At 51.0% G+C, this 19550-nt stretch overlaps 1 protein-coding gene across 5 annotated transcripts in view; it reads right to left on the reverse strand.

Moving 5' to 3' along the window:
• The window catches only part of CAMKK1 (calcium/calmodulin dependent protein kinase kinase 1), a 96438-nt gene that overhangs the window by 25180 nt on the left and 51708 nt on the right, over positions 1 to 19550 (reverse strand). For all 5 annotated transcript variants that reach the window (XM_040082363.1, XM_040082361.1, XM_058422998.1 and 2 more), the window contains 6 exons: positions 18912 to 18965; positions 11010 to 11061; positions 10317 to 10450; positions 9739 to 9775; positions 7542 to 7563; positions 5568 to 5656 (listed from right to left, as the gene is read on the reverse strand). In XM_040082363.1, the coding sequence (XP_039938297.1) occupies positions 5568 to 5656; positions 7542 to 7563; positions 9739 to 9775; positions 10317 to 10450; positions 11010 to 11061; positions 18912 to 18965 (388 nt within the window). The remainder of the gene's footprint in view (positions 1 to 5567; positions 5657 to 7541; positions 7564 to 9738; positions 9776 to 10316; positions 10451 to 11009; positions 11062 to 18911; positions 18966 to 19550) is intronic.

Genomic DNA, 19550 nt, shown 5'->3' on the forward strand with positions numbered 1-19550 from the left:
CATCCACGGTGCTCTGCTGAGGAAGGGCTGGAGGACAGGGAACAGCCCCATGCCACGCTCAGCTCGCTGCAGGGACAGGGGCAGGATCCCAGCTGGGGTGGTGTCAGCTCTCTCCACTCTTTTGCTGCACCCATTAAGCCTCTGCCACTTGGAGAAGTTGTTTAAACCCGAGTTTTGCACGCTCTGCCCTTTGGAAGAGCTCAGCTCCCCTCTGTGCTCTGTCTGCTGCTGAGCACCGTGCTCCTGGCAGAAGCTGTGGTGTGGATGCTGCCAGCAGGGAGCAACAGGGAAGAGAGACAGGTGAGGGTGTCAAAGGCTGTGTTTCTGCGCCTGTCCTGCAGCCCACACGGGCACAGCCTCCCCAGCAGTCCCAGGGGACGGGCAGAGCTCCCTGCCAGGGCTCCACACACACGCCAGGGCTCCAAGGGAGCACGGGAACCAGGGGAGCAGGCTGCAGGTACTGACAAAACAACCCAAACAGGCCGTGCCATGGGCTGCTTCTCACCCCCTTCTCACCCCCTGCAGGCACAGAACTGCATCAAACAACAAAAAAATCAAACTGCCCGAGCTAAAGAGGCTCCAGCACATCTCTCTGATCTTCTCCATCAGCTAATTACTCTCACTCTTGTACAGGGTCCTTATCGATCAGTATCAGCAACACTTGCAGCTAATGAAAGGGTTTTTTGTTTGGGTTTTATCAGCTAAGGAGAGCTTGTCTGCCCGTGATAAAACACAAGCCAGCCTCTCTTCTCCTGGTGGTGTCATTTATAACACCCAGAACCTTGCAGCTGTAGCTCTCACCTCAACATGCTCTGTTTGAGGAGCTCCAAACTTGTACAGGTAAGAAGCAGGGGCAGAGAAGAGGTAGGTCCCCGTTTCCCACATGGGAGGAAGCAGCTTGCTGGGGACCACAGGAGAGCATGCAGCAGCTCCACCACAGACTCACATCCCAGCTCTACTGACCCACACCAACCTGAGGAACTCACCTGTGGCAAGAGCCAAACCAGAGCAAACCATCCCCATCACTGCTGCTTTAGTGCACCCACCCTGGACTTACCCTGCACTAGATATTCCTCAGAAGACACAAGCCTGCGTTGCCTCATTTGCTTAAATTTCCTTTCAAGGTAATGGAAATCATACTCATATATTGATAAGCAAGTAGATTTAGCCTTATCTCAGAAAAGCCAGCTTTGAAAAGCCAGCCCCTTTGTTAAGGCTCCAGGCTCCATGCAGGGCCCTGGGTTGCTGCAGTTGTCACTGCAGAGCTGCTGCTGGAAAAGCAATTTCCCAAAGGCTTTAGCTGTGTGTCATTACCCTCCCTGCAACCCCACAGCTCAGAGGGGACAAGCCTTCCTCTGCAGAGGGGAGGCCAAAACTGCCCCCCTCTTAGTCACAGGAGGAGAACTGCAGGCTTTGACAGAGAATGCAGGAAATAAGGATTTTCCTCCTCAGCTGGGCTGACAGGAACAGTTTTAGCTTCTCGTGACTCGAATACTGAGCTTGCAGGGCCAGAGCCTGTGCTTCCTTCATCTGGCCTGTGCAAGGCAGCAGGGTTTCCCCCTGGCTCACACTGCTGTGCCTCTGCACTGTCTGCTCCTGGCCAGTGTCACTGCCAGGCTCCTGCTTACACCATTTTGTCTGACTGTTCTTATTCCTTACTCAGGGCTCTTACTAAATGAAGATTCTCATGTCCCAATCCCAAAATCAAGCTGGGATACCTACCTGGCATATTCCTCATGTCTTTTGATGAAGCAGGATGACTGTTTCCTATCCAGCACACACATTTCTGCTGAGTATCTCCACAAAAGCAGAGTTTGCCTTACTAGAAGGGAGACTGAAATGTAAATAACCCCAGCCAAGCACTACTAGAGGGGAGTTACAAGTGGAAAGGGTGGCAGTTGCACATATCCCTAATTCACAGAGATGCTTAAGCACATGTTTTAGTTAATGACACAAATAATCCAGCAAACTTTCCCATCCAAAGCACCTGAGCACACTCTGGAATTATTCTGGTGGTACTTACACAGAGGCCAGAGTGCCTCCCCAGCTCCTGAGGGTGTGGGCAGGATCAGCAGTACTGGGGAAGTCTTGAAAGTGGGAGCAAAAGTCACCTTCCCTTGAAGAGCCCATTTCACCAGGAGCCCAGTTACCGTTTGCATGTGCTCAAACAACTCCTGACACAGCCCAGACCAGAGCCCAGGACTAAGACAGGGGCACTGAAACAGAACAAGTGAATCAGTAATTCCATGCCTAAACACAAAATACATCTCCAGCATTTCAGGGGCCAGAGGGAGAGAGACTCCCATGGGCAGATCTCCCTGACTCTCAGACCCCGAAGCAGTTTCTTCACTGCTTAGTGAACAAGGTTGTATCAAAGTGTGCTTCTATCCAAGTGCTCTCCTGGTATTAGACACACTAAACCCAGCCAAAAGCAGGTGAGAGCACTGTGCCACTGCCTGGATCAGGGAGCTCCTGGCTCTCTCCAGAGCTCTGTCCCTGCCTCCCACCGTGCCTAAGCCACGCTTCCCACCCAGCTCTCATCACCTGGAACACTGCCTCCCTCCAAACTTCCCCCCACAGCCACCCCTCTTGCAGGAGGCCTCCACCCCAGGCAAGCTCCATGAAAAACCAGTGAGCCCAGTCCCCAGAGACACACAGTGGCCACAGACCACAGGCCACCACCAGTGATTTAACAGGTCAGCCCACATCTCCCACCACCTTGGCTCCTGCAGCCCCCTCCTGCCCACCATTAACACCTTTCAGGCCCCAGCAGCAATCCAGCTTGCAACTTCTAACCTAATAAAATCCAACCCACGATGATGCACTTGCTGCTGTGATGACTCTGAGCTTCAAGCAGCTGCATGATTATTGAGCCTCCCAAATTACACAACAATTACGGATGCTTACTTTAAAATTACCTTGCAATCTCTGGATTGCCTGGCAACACTTTTCCTTCAGCATGCACAAACGGTGCACTTTTCCTCTTAATTATATAATAATTGCCATGCATTTACCCAGCAGTTCAGAGAGAACACCATTTTTAACTATCATTTGCTAATAAAATAAGTGGTTACTCCGTGGTCCAAAATAAAGCATCCTATTGTTCCTGTTGCTGGGAGTGCTTGGGCATCCTATAATTTATTGTTGAATTTCACTCCTTCTGCTTAAGACTACTCTCACTTTGCTGTTTTTGTTTTTTTTTCCTATTTACTAAACTCAAAGTTCCTCTGAGCAGGAACTGTTCCTGCAGCAGCATCCAGCACAGCAGAGCTTGGATCTCCCAGCTGAGGCACACAGGCTGTGCTGCAGTCAGAATGTTAATGGCATAAAAAAAGCTGCATCTTCATCCTTCAAGCCCTACTTAAAGACATTCTTGAGATTCCCATTCATATATTAACTTTTACCAACTTTCTGGGGTGACCTGACTAATTTTGGCAGCACCTGGAAGCTTCTGGACTCAGACTTGCACACACTGATTTTATTCCCTGCTGGTTTTAGACAAAAAATGAGGTGGTGCTGCATTTCAGTGTGGAGAGGGACTGAGACCCTGCAAGCCAAGTTCCTCTGCCTCAGCAAGGTCCACCATGCTCAGAGACTTGTTCTGTCTGGGTGGTTGAAGCCAAATGAATAATTCCTTCTGGTTTAAACTGGCTGCCTGATTAGTTTGTTTGCTATCCATTAGTTATTGTGTTTTCAGAGACAGAAAAGATTGATTTCCTATCCAGCACTTCCCTGACACTTAGGATTTTATAAGACTCTGCCATAGCACCCCTTCCCTTAAAAAAGATAGTTTTCCAGTCTTAAGAGCTTTGGTCATATCTCTGTACATAAGATATTCCAGGATTGTCCTGATCACCCTTCTTGGGCCTCAGTATGTTTCTAAGACAGTTGAACCAAGTTGCACATAATATTCAGGATGCTCCTCGTCTGTGCCTGAGAGCTCTCAGAGATCCAAATAACTGCATAATGACATTTTCTACTTTCTTCTTTCTTTCATTCCAAATAATTCCCCAAATCTTGTTAGCCTTGTTGAATGTCACTACATAATGTGCTGGCATTTTCAAGAGAACTATCCAGAATAGAGCCTGAGTGAGATAATTTAGAGCCCATCACATTGTATGTATTTTCAGTGTTGTTTCTCCCCCTCATGCATTACCCTGCAGTCAGTAACGTGAATTTTTATCTGTCATTTTACCATGCCATCACTTGCTATCATGGCATTTTCCTGCCAGTCTTCCCAGTCAGTCCTAACAACTCTCCTGAATAACTCAGTGCCATCAATCAATCTCTCTTATTGTCCTCTACCCTTCTTCTGGTCATGCAGGAATACACTGAACAACCCAGCCCACTTTATGGATTTTTGTTTAACTGTTCTTGTTTAACTGCTGTGAAAGCTGTATTCCAACTTTCCTGATTGTCTAGTTATTAACCCACAAGAGCCCATCCAACCTAAGAGATTTAGGAGCTGCTTTATGAGCTGCTGTGAATGGATGTAATCAAAAGCTGTTTGGCAATTGAAACACAAGGTAATAACAGGATGACCTTAATCTACACATTTGCTGTCTCCTCTGGAAAACAATCAGACCTGCAAGGTGGGAATGTCCTGTGCAGAAGCTGTACTGCCTCTTCCTCCCCAAATTCACCACGGGAATTCTTCAGTGCATCAGTGTGCAGAGGAAGCAGCCAGTGGTGAGAGCACTGAGCTCACAGAGGCTGCTTGCAGGGAGGACACCAGGATCTAACAGGCACAGGGCCAAGCTCAGCTCACCAGCAGCTGAGGAACAGAAGCAGTAACTGCTTCCAGGATGCCAGCACACAGAGCATTCCACTTTGTCTTTAATTCAGGGACCCCTCTTTGCTCACCCCTGCCAGGTTCGTGCCAGCAGGGACATGTCAATGATAATGGAGCCAGAAAAATCCCTGCTGGCATTCAGGGATGGACCCTGGACTCTGCAGAACAGGCACTCAGCAGTGAATCTGGCCTCAGCCACACGGGGACAAGGTGTCACCAAAAAAGGTGACAATAATCAAACAGGCCACAGAGAGGAACCCTGCTCTGGAGTCTGGGCAGAGCCTGGGAACACACTGATCCACCACCTCCCTGGGAGGGCACAGCAGGGCTGGGCTCTTGTCACCCCACAGCCCCAAGGGACAGGGAGTCCCTCAGCTGGGTTCTGCAAAGGGCTGGACAAGGACAGACACGCTCCCCGTGCTGCTCACCAGCTCTGCCACGGCCACTGCTCGCCCTGCTGAGCTAGAAACAGAGATTTGTTCCAGCTGAAGCCAACGGAGACCATGACACTGCCAACACCCATTTCCTGGCTCTGCTACTGCCTTCAAAGACAGTCTCCACAAAGAAATGAATGGAAGAGAAAAGAGGCACTGCTGCCCAATGTCCTTTCCAAGGGTTCTGTGACACCTCCTGTGTAAACCCGAGCTGAGCGGGGCCACCTCCAACAGCAACCCCACCACAGGCAACCCAAGGGGACCCCTCTGGCTGATCCAACAGCCCCCAGTGTGCAGGGGGCTGAGGCTCAGCCCCTGCAGAGCAGGCCTGGGGTACTCACAGTACTCGATGCCCAGGACGATGTCTCGGAAGTAGAGGCGAGCCTGCTCCTCGCTGAAGGGCTGCTCGCTGGGCACCTCCATGACAGGCCTGTTGGGAAGAGGGACAGCAGCTCAGTGCTCTGCAGAAGGGCACTAACACCCCTTGCTGCAGGTTTATGCTCTCCATCACCACGTCCCAGCACCGTGGCTCCCAAGAGGCTCTGGGTGCTGTGGCACAGGGTGGAGCTGTGGCCATTCCTTCTGGACGTGGTGATGCTTTGGTTACTGAGCTGGCCAGTGGTGGGTGGCTTTGCATAGTCCCTGAGCCGGCAGGAGTCACAGAGCCCTCATCATCATCATCAGGATTATCTGCTGATGTCTGCACAGAATACGACAAACACTACTCACTGATGGTGCTAATGGGAGAAGAACAAAGCTGGAGGTGGCCTTTGGCTTCCTGCTAAAGCTGCTCGTGGCTGTGAGCACCAGCATTCCCATGAGATCCCAGCCAGCAGCGGGACAGTGCCTGTTGCACATCCTGCCTGCTGGGGCTCAGTCCTGATGCAGCATCATTGTGCAGCTGGTCTACACTGAGGCGGAATCTAGACACGAACCACTGGCTCAAAGGTTAAATGGGAATATTTTCAGTGCATTGTGCTAAACTGCTTTAAAAACCTATTTAGCTGCTCGGGGTTCAGCCACCACCAGAGCTCAGCCATTCAGCCCTGAACAGCCAAGGTTACCTGGTCAGCTTCTCCTCTCCTTCCCTTTGAATGCTGCCACTGTTGAGGGATGCAGAGTCTCCTCTAAAAGCCCCTCTTCAGCCTGTGCCTGCTGAAAGCTGAGGGCAAAGAGGCTGTGAGAGCTAGTCAGAATCTCCTGTTCCCCTGTGGATGAGTGGCTGGAGCATTCACTGCTCTGGGGGCCGATCCTGCCTGTGCTCAGCAGCTTGGCTTTGCATTTGGACATACATCCACTGACAGGAGCTGCATTTGAGTGAGTGCTCCTGGGACACCCTCCTGGCACGCCAAACCCCAGCAGAGAACAGCCCATTGCCAAAGCCAGGCTCTGTGGCTCTCCCCCTCAGCACCCAGCAGCAAATCCTTCCTGCAGCATTTCCCTCCTCTCCTTTGCTGCCCATTTGATTGATGACCTCCATCTCCCATTTGCATTTTCCTGCCACCGCCTTTCCCTCTCTCTTTTATGCACATTTTTCTGCTGCTGAAACCAGGGAGAAATAATGTGAGAGCAGGGCTGGCAGAGCCACTAATGGAGTGGCAGAGGCAGCCAGGCTGCACTTGGATGAGCCACAGGTTCCCCAGCCTCCCCTGTTTACAGGAGCTCCCTCTCCTACAGGACAGGCATCAGCCTGATCACCAGGGAGACTGGGGAGCCTCTTGCCAGCAACCCACTGGAGCTGGGGCCAGAGAGGAAAATAACCCCTCTGGGGATCTCCTCCATGCTGGGCACAGAAACCATGACCTCCCTGGGACTGCAGAGCTGCAGAATCAGTGCAGGTGTAGCAGAGAGCAGTGAGGAACCTCTTACCACCTTATCCCTGCTTCCACTATGCAAAGGAAATGTGCCAACAGCAGAGCCTCCCTTGAGAGGTTAGTGCTGAGGGCAAAATGAGGCAGCAGGTGGCAAGTCAATCTTGATGCACCCACACACCCCTCGTGTCAGAGGAAGCCACAATGTGGCTGGAACCCAGCAGAATATTCCTATCCAAACCTTTTCTTCCAGGCACCTGATGAGGAATTGTCATAGAATTTGTTCAGAAGATCAGAGTGTGGCACCAGGACATGTCCTCCCAGCCCATTTCTTTTCACTACATCATTCCAGGCTGTAGCAGTGCAAAGGCAATTACAGCTGGGTTCTGCCTCTCCTGCAGACAGGGTTTGCCCCACTGGACAAATCAAACCTCCATTTCACATGGGAACCTGACGATGAACACCAAAATTTTCAACAGAAGGGATCCCAGGAGAGCTACTTACCCTTTCCTCATGAGGTCAAACACTGCAAGAAAAGGAAATAAACCATGAATGAATGAGAAGAGCAGCCCGGGCTTATTTGTTATTCATCACCTACAAAAACACATCCATTCCCATACCTGCAAAATCAATTTATCTCCACTCATTTCTCTTCCCTCACGCGTGACAAGGACACCAGAGGAGGCAAAATGAAAATATTCATCTCCTCAGCACAGACAAATATCCCCCCTCCTGCCAGCTCTGTCCAGGGAGACAGCGGGTGCTGATTTATCAACCACGGTGCTGCTGCCCTGGGTGTCAGCCCTGGTTGATTTGAGCCCTGTTGTACCTCCAAGGGAGGGTGTTTGGTGTGATATTCCTATTAAATTGCTGATAGTGAAGGAGATGCTGTAGGAACACGCTGCTCCATTTCTGCTGTGTCAATCAGCAGCACAGCTCCAGCTTAGTCAGAGCCAAACACTCCCGGGCAGGAGCGACCAAAGAGGATTTGCTGGTGTGAGCTGAGGTTTGCAGAGCACATGGGTTTGTGTGTCTGATTAGGAGGTTGGGGAAAAGTGTTTTTCTGGTCCTGTTCTGCAATCAGGAGAAGGATCTGCTTTTTATCTGCAGTAGGAGAGCTCTTTCCCTGTGAGTTATAGGAGGATTTCTTGCACCTCTCGAAAAATCTGAGCCGATTCTCCACCCCAGAGCACCGGGGTGTGGGAACCTCTGGAGGTACAAACACAACAGGGCAGCCTGAATTGCCCTCCAGGCTGAGGAAGCTGCAGCTTTCATTATTCAACCATCCTTTACCTTTGCAGGTTGCTCAGTGCCTGTTGACCCCATCCCAGCCACACACGGCCAAGTGCTCACAGCAGTGCCTGACCCCAGAGGTCACAGGCAAGGAGCAAACTTCCTCGAGATCTGTTTTGCAGTGAGGGGCGTTTTGGGGAGGAGAAAGGTGCAGTTATCATCAGCTGGGGCAGCAGCAGGAGGGAGCAAACCCACTTGCAGGAGGTTCAGCCCTGAGAAGCGATACTCCTCCTGCCAAGGGAGCTGCAGAGGCAGGAGTTTTGATTTCATGGGCTCCCTGGCAGAGGAAAGGGGTGATGGGACATGGACAACAGGGACATGGCCACTGCTCGTCACTCAGGGACCAGCACAACCTCCAGCAGGACCAGGACACTCGCCACCTCTCCTCCTGCTGTTGCTGCTATTTCTGGCACGGTTCTCTCACTCCACAGGCAGAGCTCACTTTAGGTTTGGGGGTTTTCTCCCCTCTCCTCCATCCCCAGGAGTTCAGGCCTCTAAACAACAGCCTCAATCACCCTCCCCACCACAGTGCCATCACTTTGAGATGCTGCCAGATGCCACTGGGGCTTGAGCCCAGAGGGAAAAGTGGACTTTCAAAGGCAAATTGCTTCATTTGCTAGGCAGAATCCTCCTCCACAGCTGCTTCAAAAGTGCCCCATAATTATTTCATGAGGAGCAGTCTTTGAACCTGCTTCATCAGGAAACAGTTTGGGGAAGCAGAGACATAAAAGGGTCAGTCATCCCCTCCTCCAGCCTATCTCAGAGGGCACCTCAGGGCCTCCCAGACCTGTCCCTCAGTGTTTTACCCAAATGGGGGTTAGGCTGTGGCTGCCACTTTCAGGGTTTGGAGGAGAGGAAGACAAAATGACGGAATTGCCTCGCCCTCTGTACAAACACCCGCTCAGGCATGGCTTCCCCACCAAAGGCAGGAGTGCTGCTCCCTTCCGAGGTCCTGAGGCTCTCCAGGGTGCTCAGAGTCCCTGCAGGGGTCACAGGGAACACCCCCAGACAGGACTGGAGTGACTCTGGAGTCACTGCCACTATCCACAGCCCACAGAAGTTTCATAGCAGGAGGACAAGGAAACCATCCTGCACCCTTCTCTCCCCTCCTGGCTCTGGGAGTGGAATCAGCTCTGCAGAGGGGAGGGCAGAGCAGCTGTCAGATCTTTTTAGCGTCCCCACGGCAAAGAGATTTGCACAGCTGTACTGACACAAGGTTGCCTTACCCTACTGCACGGGGCCTTTCCATCCCAGCTGCATTTACAGGCGTTTTAACTTTGCAGAAAAAAATAAGTCTGCTGGAGTTGGCACAAGTTTCCTCCCGTATTGACCCCGAGTCCTGGTACGTGTCACTTGCATCACCAGGCCTAAGCCCAGATGGTTCTGTTAGCTTATGAGACTCACATACCCATGTACAAGTTGTCCTCTGCAGGATCATCAAGGACCTGAGAGATCACAGAGGAAAGAGGAAAAAGGTGAAAAACAGCAGGAAAAAAGATTTTTAAGCAAGTTACACTCCCAGAACACTGGGAACAATTTAGGCTAATATTTAGAGAGTCCTGCAGAGTGGGGTTTTGGAGGAGAGATTTTCCTGTCTCCAGAAAAATTTGTATTTGGAGAAACAGCCTACCAATAAAGGCACTGCTTGTCTTAGACTGACCTCAGTCAGTAATGAAAATGGCACTAAGCCTTGCACTTGTGCACCTTCCCGGGTTGTGTGCACACAAATTTCAGTGATCAAAGCTCACTGCTATTTCCACCAGCACAGTGAGCTGCCTTCTCCTGGGCACCAGCCCAGAGTGCAGGGTGAGTGTGCAGTTTGTCCTACACAGTCAGTAAGGCTTTGCTTGGAATCACCAGCCTAAATTTCTGAACATCTATTTTAAACCAATTCTGGCTGAAGTAGGAGCAGTTGAAGAAAAATCCTCTTGTTGCAGTACAAACCAGACTTGTTTCAGCATTACTCAGGGTGGAGAAGGAGCTCACCTCTATCAGCTTAACGATATTGATGTGGTCCAGCTTCTTTAGGATGGCTATTTCCTGATAGACTCTGTCCAGGGGTGCCAAGGGTTTGGGCTGCTCTCCGGAGGAAGCTTTCGACCCTCTGGGAGGAGGTCGACCTGCAAGGGTGACAGCACAGCAAAGAATTCCTGATTTGGCAGCAGCACCTGCAGGATGAGCAGCCTCTGCCCCCTCTGCATATGCCTCCAGCTGTTCTGGAAGATCTCATCACACCTCCTTCTCACCCCAAAGCTTTGCAGTCTCCCACCTGGAACTGAGATCTCCAAGCCCCATTCAGACCAGCTGCTGCCAGCTTCCCCGATGGGTCTGGGGCACCCCACGCCCAGCCTGCAGCCAGGGGCTATCCCAGGGGTAGAAGAGACTCTGAGAGGAGGGGGAGTACCCTGCCAAACTTCCAGTGCTTCATTAGGCTTCATAAATGGGGAACGTGGAAGAGTCGCCACTTCAAAGAGGCTCACAAAAATCAGAGCCAGGAATCTTGTGAGTGGGTGTGTTGGATTTCCCTGTGGCTCTGTCTGCACCCACTGCATTTAACCAGCTCCCAACTACCTGGGCAGCTCCCACAGGAGGCCACGTTCTGCAGTCCCTGCAGACAACGTTTCTACAGAGAGATCTGGCTGAGGACAACAGGCAGACCTCGAAATGTGAGATACCCACGTGGAAATCCATACTGCTTCAAGAGCTTCTTTTTGGAGAGGACTTTCATAGCCTGGAGGAAGAAGAAAAAGCAGTGTTAAAGCTGAACAAGAGCCAAAGAGCTGATTGCTGTGACCTGGGAGCGTGCTGGGCATCAGGGACCGGCTCAGGGCTGCTCCTCAACCTAGAGAAGGGTGTTAGAGTCCAGGGAATTCCTTTGGTTGCCTTGGAGGGTCAAGGACTTGAGCAGGGGAGTCTGGGACCTCAGCCTAGAGCCTAGAGCTCAGAAAAACACTGGATTTGATTTCAGTCTATGGGAGAGGCTTCTTGCACTGCAGGAAGCATTGCAGGCCACAAGAGTGTAAAAATAGTAGTTTAGTATATCACAGGGTGAAAAAACAGTGAGTTTAGGATTCTTAGCATTAAAGTGAATAAAGCAAGATGGAAAATTTAGGGCATTGTCCCTTTCTTCTTCCTTCTTGTTCTCTCACTCTATTTCTGCAGTGACGTTGGCACAAAGTAGTTAGTGAGGATTGGGTCAGAGTAAAGATGACCTTTTTAGTAATAGTGATAGACATTAGTAATAAATAGTAAATAAAGAAAACGTAGCAATTAGTATAAAAGATAAAGACAGCCCAGAGACAGGAGGAGTCACCAGATGTCTGAGCCGCAGCAAACATCTTTTAGACACTAAAAAAATTGTAAGATAAGAACTAATAAACGAAGCATGTAACCTTAAAGACTCCGTCTTTTCCTGCGTTTAGCACAGAGCTTTGCAGAGGGCCAGAACTCTAAAACCACCTGAATGCCAGGGAATTTAAGCTCCTAAAAAGGAGCCCCCAACAACTGGCGTCTCTAAGATAGGCAGAAACAACTGCCGTCCCTGAGATGGAACAAAAACAGAAGGGTCCTGGTTGGTGGTGGCCACAAGAGAGACACTGACCCAGGCTTTCCTGAAAGCACCACTAACCGGTTATTCCAGTCATTTTTCCCCATGGAAAGTTCTGATTTATTTTCAAACAGATAAAGAAAAAGGAGCCGAATTTCTGCCTTTGGGACAGAAGCTTGAAGGAAGAGGTGGGTTCCTCTGGTTTGGATGATTTTAGTGTCATGCTCCAGGTCAAAGCCACTTCAAGGCTGCTTCATCTTTTGTTTTGTGTTGTCAGGGGGTATAAGAAGGAAACTGAACCCAGGCAGCTGAGGTGTGGGAAGGGGTCAGGGTAATTCCTCCTGCCATCCAGCTGGCATTAGCACAGTGGCAAAAGGCAATCTGAATTTAATAAACAGTCTTTTTGCCTCCATCTGCTCTGTGCATTAATAACCTTTTGGAGGGCCACTCAAACGCCCCAAGTGGCCCAGCAGATGAATATTTAATGAGGAACCAGCTCATGGTACAATTTGCCCAGGAAAACAGTCTGTGCTTCCAGGAGCTGGGATGGTCACTCACTCCTTCCCCTAGCCCAAGCAGTCACTCCTATTAACAAAGCATCCAAGATGTAATTCCCACTGGAGTGATCCCTACAAAATCTGACCAAGGAGTCCTGCAGGACACAGTCAAACACCCAGGAATTTTGCATTAGTACCACAGAGGCAGGGTCTCTGCCCATGACCTGTTTTTAACACATAGACCAGGAACAGGTCACCAAAACCATTCCAATGATCCTCCCAACTTCTTGTTCCTGGCAAGGATGGCACCACATGCCCAAGCATTCCCACCACTGCAGCCAGGTTCATGGCTCGCTGAAAGGATTGTTATTCTTGGTACTGACCCAGTGAAATCCTCTGGATTTGCACCCGTGTAATTGAGAAGAGACACTGTGCAGGGCTTCAATCCCACCTGACAGCTCCAAACCAACTGTTAGAAACGATGGTGTTGAGAGACAGACTCAGAAGTGCTTATCTTTGACTTAGCACAGCTCTGTGTCCAATACAAGCAGCCAAATGAGTCATGGTCTGCTGACAGAGGATCCAAGATGTGCACAACCACCTCCAAATACGGCCAGGACCAGGCCTGGAGGACTTCCTACGCTTCCCACTTTTATCTCTCCATAATGAAAATTTATGAGAAAAATCAAAGGAATTGGTACATCCATTTCTCTTTCAACCATTGCCAACCCAGGAGGAGAATGCTCCTCTTGCTCCAATCCCATCTTGAGTCCTTGCTGCCTTCTGACAAAGAGCTTTAGAAAGAGGACAAAATAGAAAGATGCAATTTGCTGCTGAAAGCTCCCAAGTTTGGGGGAGCTTTTAGCAGCACTTGGGTGTCTCAGCCTGAGGAACTGAACCATCACCACCAGCTGTGCCCACATCTGGACAGGCCTTCCAGGAGAAGCTGGAGGGAGCAGGAAGGTTCAGAGAGGAGCAATAGCTAAGACAAGACTGGCTCTCAGGAACAGAAATGGAGGGAATAGGAGCTACTGCTGTCGCCCAAACTCCTTGAAGGACCCTTGAGGGGCAAGGGGGGGTTACTGCGACCTAGGTGAGTTGACTGCAAGCCACCACTGCTGCTGGGAAAGAAGCACCAGGATATGCTTACACCAGTTTAGAAACACCAGTATCTGCTACTGCACAAACAGGGCTGGGTCAGAAGAGAGGACCTGTCCCACCGCGCTGACAAACTCAAACGGGGACAAAAAGCAAAGTTCATCATACAACAGGCCAGAACCACTTAATTATCACAAAAGCAGAGAGGAGGGCACGTGGCTGTGAAGCCTCACTTCAATTACAGTGAGCTGGCAGGACCAGGCTTCCTCCTGAATTGTGGCTGCTGTAATGGGAGCATCTCAGGGATGCTTCAGCAAACCTCTCCTTCCGGGCTCAGCGCATGACGGAGCCAAAGACATTTGTACTCACAGGCAGAGCTAATTACCCAGATAATGCCTTGCTGATAAAGAACCAGCTCAGAGCCAAGCTGAGGGATTTTCCCTTTGCACAGACAAGTGCTGCTTCAGTCTCCTCAGGAAAAGAGGGAGCCTGGAGATTTCCTCCACACATCCTCCTCCCGACTATTCACACGTGGACGCGGGCCTCGACATTTCCCTTTGAGAAACAGCAGGAACCGTGTGCTTTTCTCTGATGTATGTTTATTATCTAAGCTTACTGCTCTCTTCCTATCAGCCTTACAGCTGCAAACCACAGGGAAGCTGCCTAAGGGGAAGGAGATCCCAGGCTTATGGAGGGGAGGAATGCCTGTGACACGGCAGCTTTCACAACAGCGAGCCCACAAGCTGCGGGTAATGACAGCAGCAAAATGGCCATCAGATTTGGGAGGGAAGGGTGACAAAGTGATTGAGCCAAGTGAACTTGTCACCTGTCCTTGGTGATGCTCTCACAGTGCGTCACAGAATGTCATTTTATCTGCTAAGGGACAGATTTGTACTGCAAGAGCAGGAGTCTGTGCACAGCCCCTACCTACAGCTCTCAGGGGAGTGGGATGCTGCTCAAAGGTCCCAATGAACCACCTACATCCTCTGCTAGGGCATGAGGGCACATTCTGGGAATGCTGAACAGACCAGAGAGTGTTTCCAGCCCTTCTTCACCTCTCCTGCCTAACAACAACATCCTTCAGACAGAGCAGCTGAGAGGGAAGCTCTCAGTTATGAACTGAAAGAAAATCCTAAACCAGACAGGCTTAGCTGCCATGGCCTTAAAATCCCGCTCCTGTGTTGTCACCTTCTGTCCCATCAGCAGAATCCCATCACCAGGCTGTGCCCCATCCCCATCCCGCCGTGCCACCACAGCAGGGATGCAGTCCTGGAGCTCGCCCATGTCCAGCTGCCTCCCGAGGATCCTGCTGTTACCCCGGGTGACCCAGCCCCTTCACAAGCCCTCAGCTGAACAGCACGAGGCACCAGAGTAAGCCAGAGATCACTTCCCTGCTCCCCAGCACTCCGGAGTGCAGCTGGCAGCGGCTCAGCAGCTGTTATGTGAGCAAGGGGATGAGAAACACAGGAGCTGTGCCTTCCCTTTCCGCCTGGATCCAACCAAAGTGGATTCTCCAGGGGCTGGAAAGTTCAAGGCTTGCTGCTGGCCACCTTCTCAGCAGCAGCCCTTTGTTCAGCCATTCTTTTCATAAACTTGGGAGGAATTTCTCCCCATCATTGAGACTTGGTAGGAAACAGCCCTCCATGCAAAGATTGTTAGGTACAAACAGAGGCAGAGAGCACAATCACACAAATCTTGTTTCTTAGGAAACAAGATTAAAAAAGAAGGATGAAAAAAAGAAAAATCCACTGACAACATAAATGCTATTGCCTTATTCCAGCAGCAGCATAACAAATGCCCATCATAACCACTTTTCTTTGCAAGCTGATTTAGAGATTGAAAATAGGAGGAAGACATGACCTGAGGCACCAAAGAATCAAATTCCATCAGCACTATGATTCCAATCTAGATCTCTGCTTGGGCGCACTTGTCTTTGGTTTTTATCTGCTGCTTTTTCATAGAACCTGGCCTTTGATTTTTCCCCCAGTCATCGTCAAAGCATCTCCTTCAAACTGAGCCACTGAAACCTTTCCAGTGTAAAGGGTTCCTTGGCAGAGCCCCACAGAAGCTGCTGTGACAGCTTTGTGTGCCCCAGGAGCAGCAGGGTCCTCTGTCCTGGCAGCCAGCTCTGCTTTCCAGTGGGGTCTCCTCCTTGGAGGGAGCACTGCCTCACACACCTGGCGCAGAAATCCCAGTTTCCACGGTCCAACACATTCCCTGCACCCACTGCTGTGAGCCAGGACATTTTACAGCGCTCCCAGGCACTGTGGGTGCTCACAGCAACCAAGGGCAAAGCTCTTAGGAGCAATCCCTCATCGTTAATGGAGGGCACAAAAACCCACAAAGTAAACACAGCCCATCTACATTTTTTCCCAAATGTGGTGATCGAATTTTTTTCTTGAGAGTTTTTCCTAATTCTAGGCCAGACCTGGAACTCGTTAAAGCAGCAGCAATCTTTCCTTTTGCTTTGACAGGAGCTATATTCAGTCCTTGCTCCCTATAAACTCTGCCTTTTTGAAGGGAGCTAGCAAAGGGTCCCACACCCCAGCAAGAATCAGGAGCCACACTCTGAGTTACACCCTCAAATAATTTTTTTTCTTATTTCTTTACAATTTTGGTCCTTATTATTGCAGCACACTAGCTTAAAGACAATAAAGAAGGCAGCAACACCCTGACCCTGAATGCTGAAGCACTGCAAATCAGTTATTGAAACAGAATATCATAGAATGGTTTGGTTTGGAAGGGACTTTAAAGATCATCAGTTCCAACTCCCTGCCATGGGCAAGGACACCTTCCACCAGACCAGAGTGCTCCAAACCTCATCCAGCCTGGCCTTGCAGTCCCTAAAGACCAACCAAGGGCTGATTTCTTCCAATTATTTCCTACTGCTTTTCACCACTGAGACGAAAAACACCATCCAGAGCTAAATCTGGGGGGCAACAGGCACACAGAAAAGGCTCTTCCCAACTATTAGAATCACAATTGCCTCTGTTAACTGCTGGTGAGAGTCATTAGGTGCCCCCGGGGGTCAGGGCGCACTGCTGAGGAACAGCCCAGGATGGGAAGGACAGGCAGGGCAGGATGGAAGCTGTCTCAGCTCTGGGAGAGCTCGAGGGTCAGGTACACCAGGCAGGTGGAGAATTAAGCAACCATCAGCCAGTGCAGTCAGCAATGTTTCTCTGAAGCTTTGAAAAGTCTGCCAGCTCCTGAGCTGGATTAACGTCTTGGAAAAGCAGAGGTGTCTCCATCAGGGCTTGCCCTCCCCGAAAACAGCAGCACAGGGAGGAGGAGGAGGGTGTGACTGCAGCTGGGGAAGGGGACAGCTCCCCCTGCCCCAGCCAAGAGGGAACAAGGCCATGGGACACGGAGCTCAGAGATCACTGCCTTCCACAGCAGCCTGCCTGCTCCTGGCCCACACAGACACCCAGCGCAGCCACACACAGCCCTGGGCACAGCCCTCCACGCTCCTCCCTCCCAGGATCACCTCCACAGCCCCAGCATCCCAGCTGGGATCCAGCTCAACCCCAAAAGGAGGATGGGGTGAAGCCAAGAGCACATCCTTGCAGTGCTGGCACTGAGGGGGTCTTTGTGCCCTGCCTGCCCTCAGGTGAGGCTCAAACAGCCCCCAGGCACCATGCCCTTCCCGGGCTGCAGCACCTTTAAAGTGTTTGCTTAGATTAGAAACCAGGATTAAATGGGGATTAACTAACACACGAGGCTAACCTGCAAACAGGCTTTCACTTCTGGTTTTGATTTGAGCAGCTAAATCTACATCCACGGGGTTAATCTGCATCCAAACAGGGACAGAAATGCTGCAGGCAATGCTGTCCTAAAACCAGCTCTCCCCTGCCCAGCTGTAACCCTCCACTGGGCAGCTCAATGGGATTTCCTGAGCAAAAAGGCAGTGCCAAACTGTAAGGATTACAGTTTCCAAAGGAAAAGTATTTTCAGCTGGAAATAAACATGGTTTAAGGATGTGATGCGTTCCCACCCTGTGTTACTGGTGCTGGCATGCCTGTGCTGGTGGAACAGAGGGATCAGGAAAGCCAGGGCTGGCACCATCACTCTCTGCAGAACAAACCACCCTGCTGCAGGGCATGGCAGGGAGGATTTGGAGAGAAAAGGAGCCATTGGAAAAAGCTCCGGTGCAGCTGTGAATCAGCTTGGAAAGGACGGGAGATGGAAAGAATTGTGGCTCCTTTCCTTGGCCAGCTCCAGGGCACCTTGTCCAGATTTTTGTCTCATCTCTTCCATCCTTCATTTCAAGACATTCCTGCTGCAGTTTTTCACGCCTGCTGGAAGTACAGAAAAGCCAAGGAATAGCCAGGCATACAATTCCCACCTGACCCCTGCGACCTGGTGTGTCAATAAAGAGTCAGGGAGGAAAAACTAGCCGTGGGGAATGAGCATGCTTTATGTCCCACAACACATTCTTATTCCCCTTTGTCCCAAGGCCAGCAGGGACAAGCAGCAGCACAGGGGACAGCCTGGGTGCTCTGATGGGTCCATCTTCATCCACGTGCAGGAGCAACAGCAGGACACCCTCAGGAAATGCAGTGTGGAGCAGCAGCTCATCAGGGCTGTGTTGGGTTGAGGTTCAACAGCACTGCAACCACACAGCTCTGCTCAGCAGATTCCTGCCCTGGGAATCCATCAGAAACTGCTGGAAGCTCTTTCCAGAAGCCTCCAGGCACAGCTACACATAGCAAGGAAATTTTCCTCCCTTCCAGCTCCTGCTCTCAGCCTGAATAAAACAAGCCACAGGGCAAGCCCAGGGACATGAGTACATCTGCAGGCAGATTTTGAAGGAATTCCAGCTGGGGTGGTTGGGATTCAGCTGCCTCTGAAAGGGGAGGCACAGAGCAGGAGCCTTCAGCATAAGCAGCCTTTTGGAATATTGAAACTCTCCAACTCTGTCTTCGTTAACTCCAAGATTTTTCTTCTGTCTTGCACCCTACACCTCCTCCCCTGCCAGTGAGGCTCGCTCAGTGTCCCCCAGGCATCCCCCAAGGGGGTAAGATGCAGGGAGCCTGGCACTGCCCAGCCACACCACACTGTGCAGCATTTTCCTGAACAGAAACGGGGCAGGAACGCCCCCCACTCCCTTACAAAACACGCCTGCCCACTCCAGGCCAGGCTTCCAACGCACAGCAGGTGCTGAATACCACCACCCACATGCCTCTAATTTCAGGTGACCTGCTTCATAGCTAGAAAATGCCAAGGCAAATCAGCAAGATGCTCCTGCAGCCTGCCTGTTACATAAGGCACCCACCCGGGCCCCTCCCGCGCTCAGCGGCTCCGTGCCCAGCGGGAGCTTCCAGTCCTTGCAAGCCACCCCAAACCACAAGGGCAGATGCTGAAAGCAGCCAGGTAGAGAGGACCCAGCTCTCAGGGAGGGAGCAGCAGCAGCAAAGAGGAGCACAGGAGAGGCACGCTTACGTAATACTTGTCGTCGTTCTCGTTGTAGGCCAGTTTCACAACGCCGTAGGAACCCTAAAAATAAACGGGAATTGCACAGTCAGTTCAGCAGCTTCACCTCATCTCCTTGCTGGGAAAAAAACCAACCCCCAAGGCCCCAGACCATGCTGACCCCTGAGCAGCGTGCAGGTGATGTGACCCTACTCAAGGTTGTGTGCTTTGGCAGCTCCGGTGGAGGCACGGGGCACTGGAGGATTGTCGATGTCTGGAGGAGCTGAGCACCAGCCCATCACCTCCTGCCCTGAGCCAAAGCCACCACGTCTGTGTGAACTCAGACACGGGTGGGGAGCAGAGAGAAAAACTTTCCAGCAGATTTTTTTTTTTTGGTGCAAATTTGGAAATTCTGCATGAACACCTTTCCTTTTCCACCAACCACGTGCTGCCCGTGCAGAGGCAGACCTGGACTGCTGCTGTATGCACAGCTCCAGGGACAGCCTGAAGCCAAGCTCCATCCAAACTGCTGATTTTTCAAAGTCCCAAGTAAACCCTCATTTTATGCAAGTGAGACATGACCAGGTATTATCCCTGACAGATGCCTGTTGAATAAATGAGTGGGGTGAACACCAGAGCCTTCAAAATATTTCTCTTGACTTCATTGAG

This window comes from Hirundo rustica, chromosome 19, assembly GCF_015227805.2.
Source record: "Hirundo rustica isolate bHirRus1 chromosome 19, bHirRus1.pri.v3, whole genome shotgun sequence".
Lineage (NCBI taxonomy): Eukaryota > Metazoa > Chordata > Aves > Passeriformes > Hirundinidae > Hirundo > Hirundo rustica.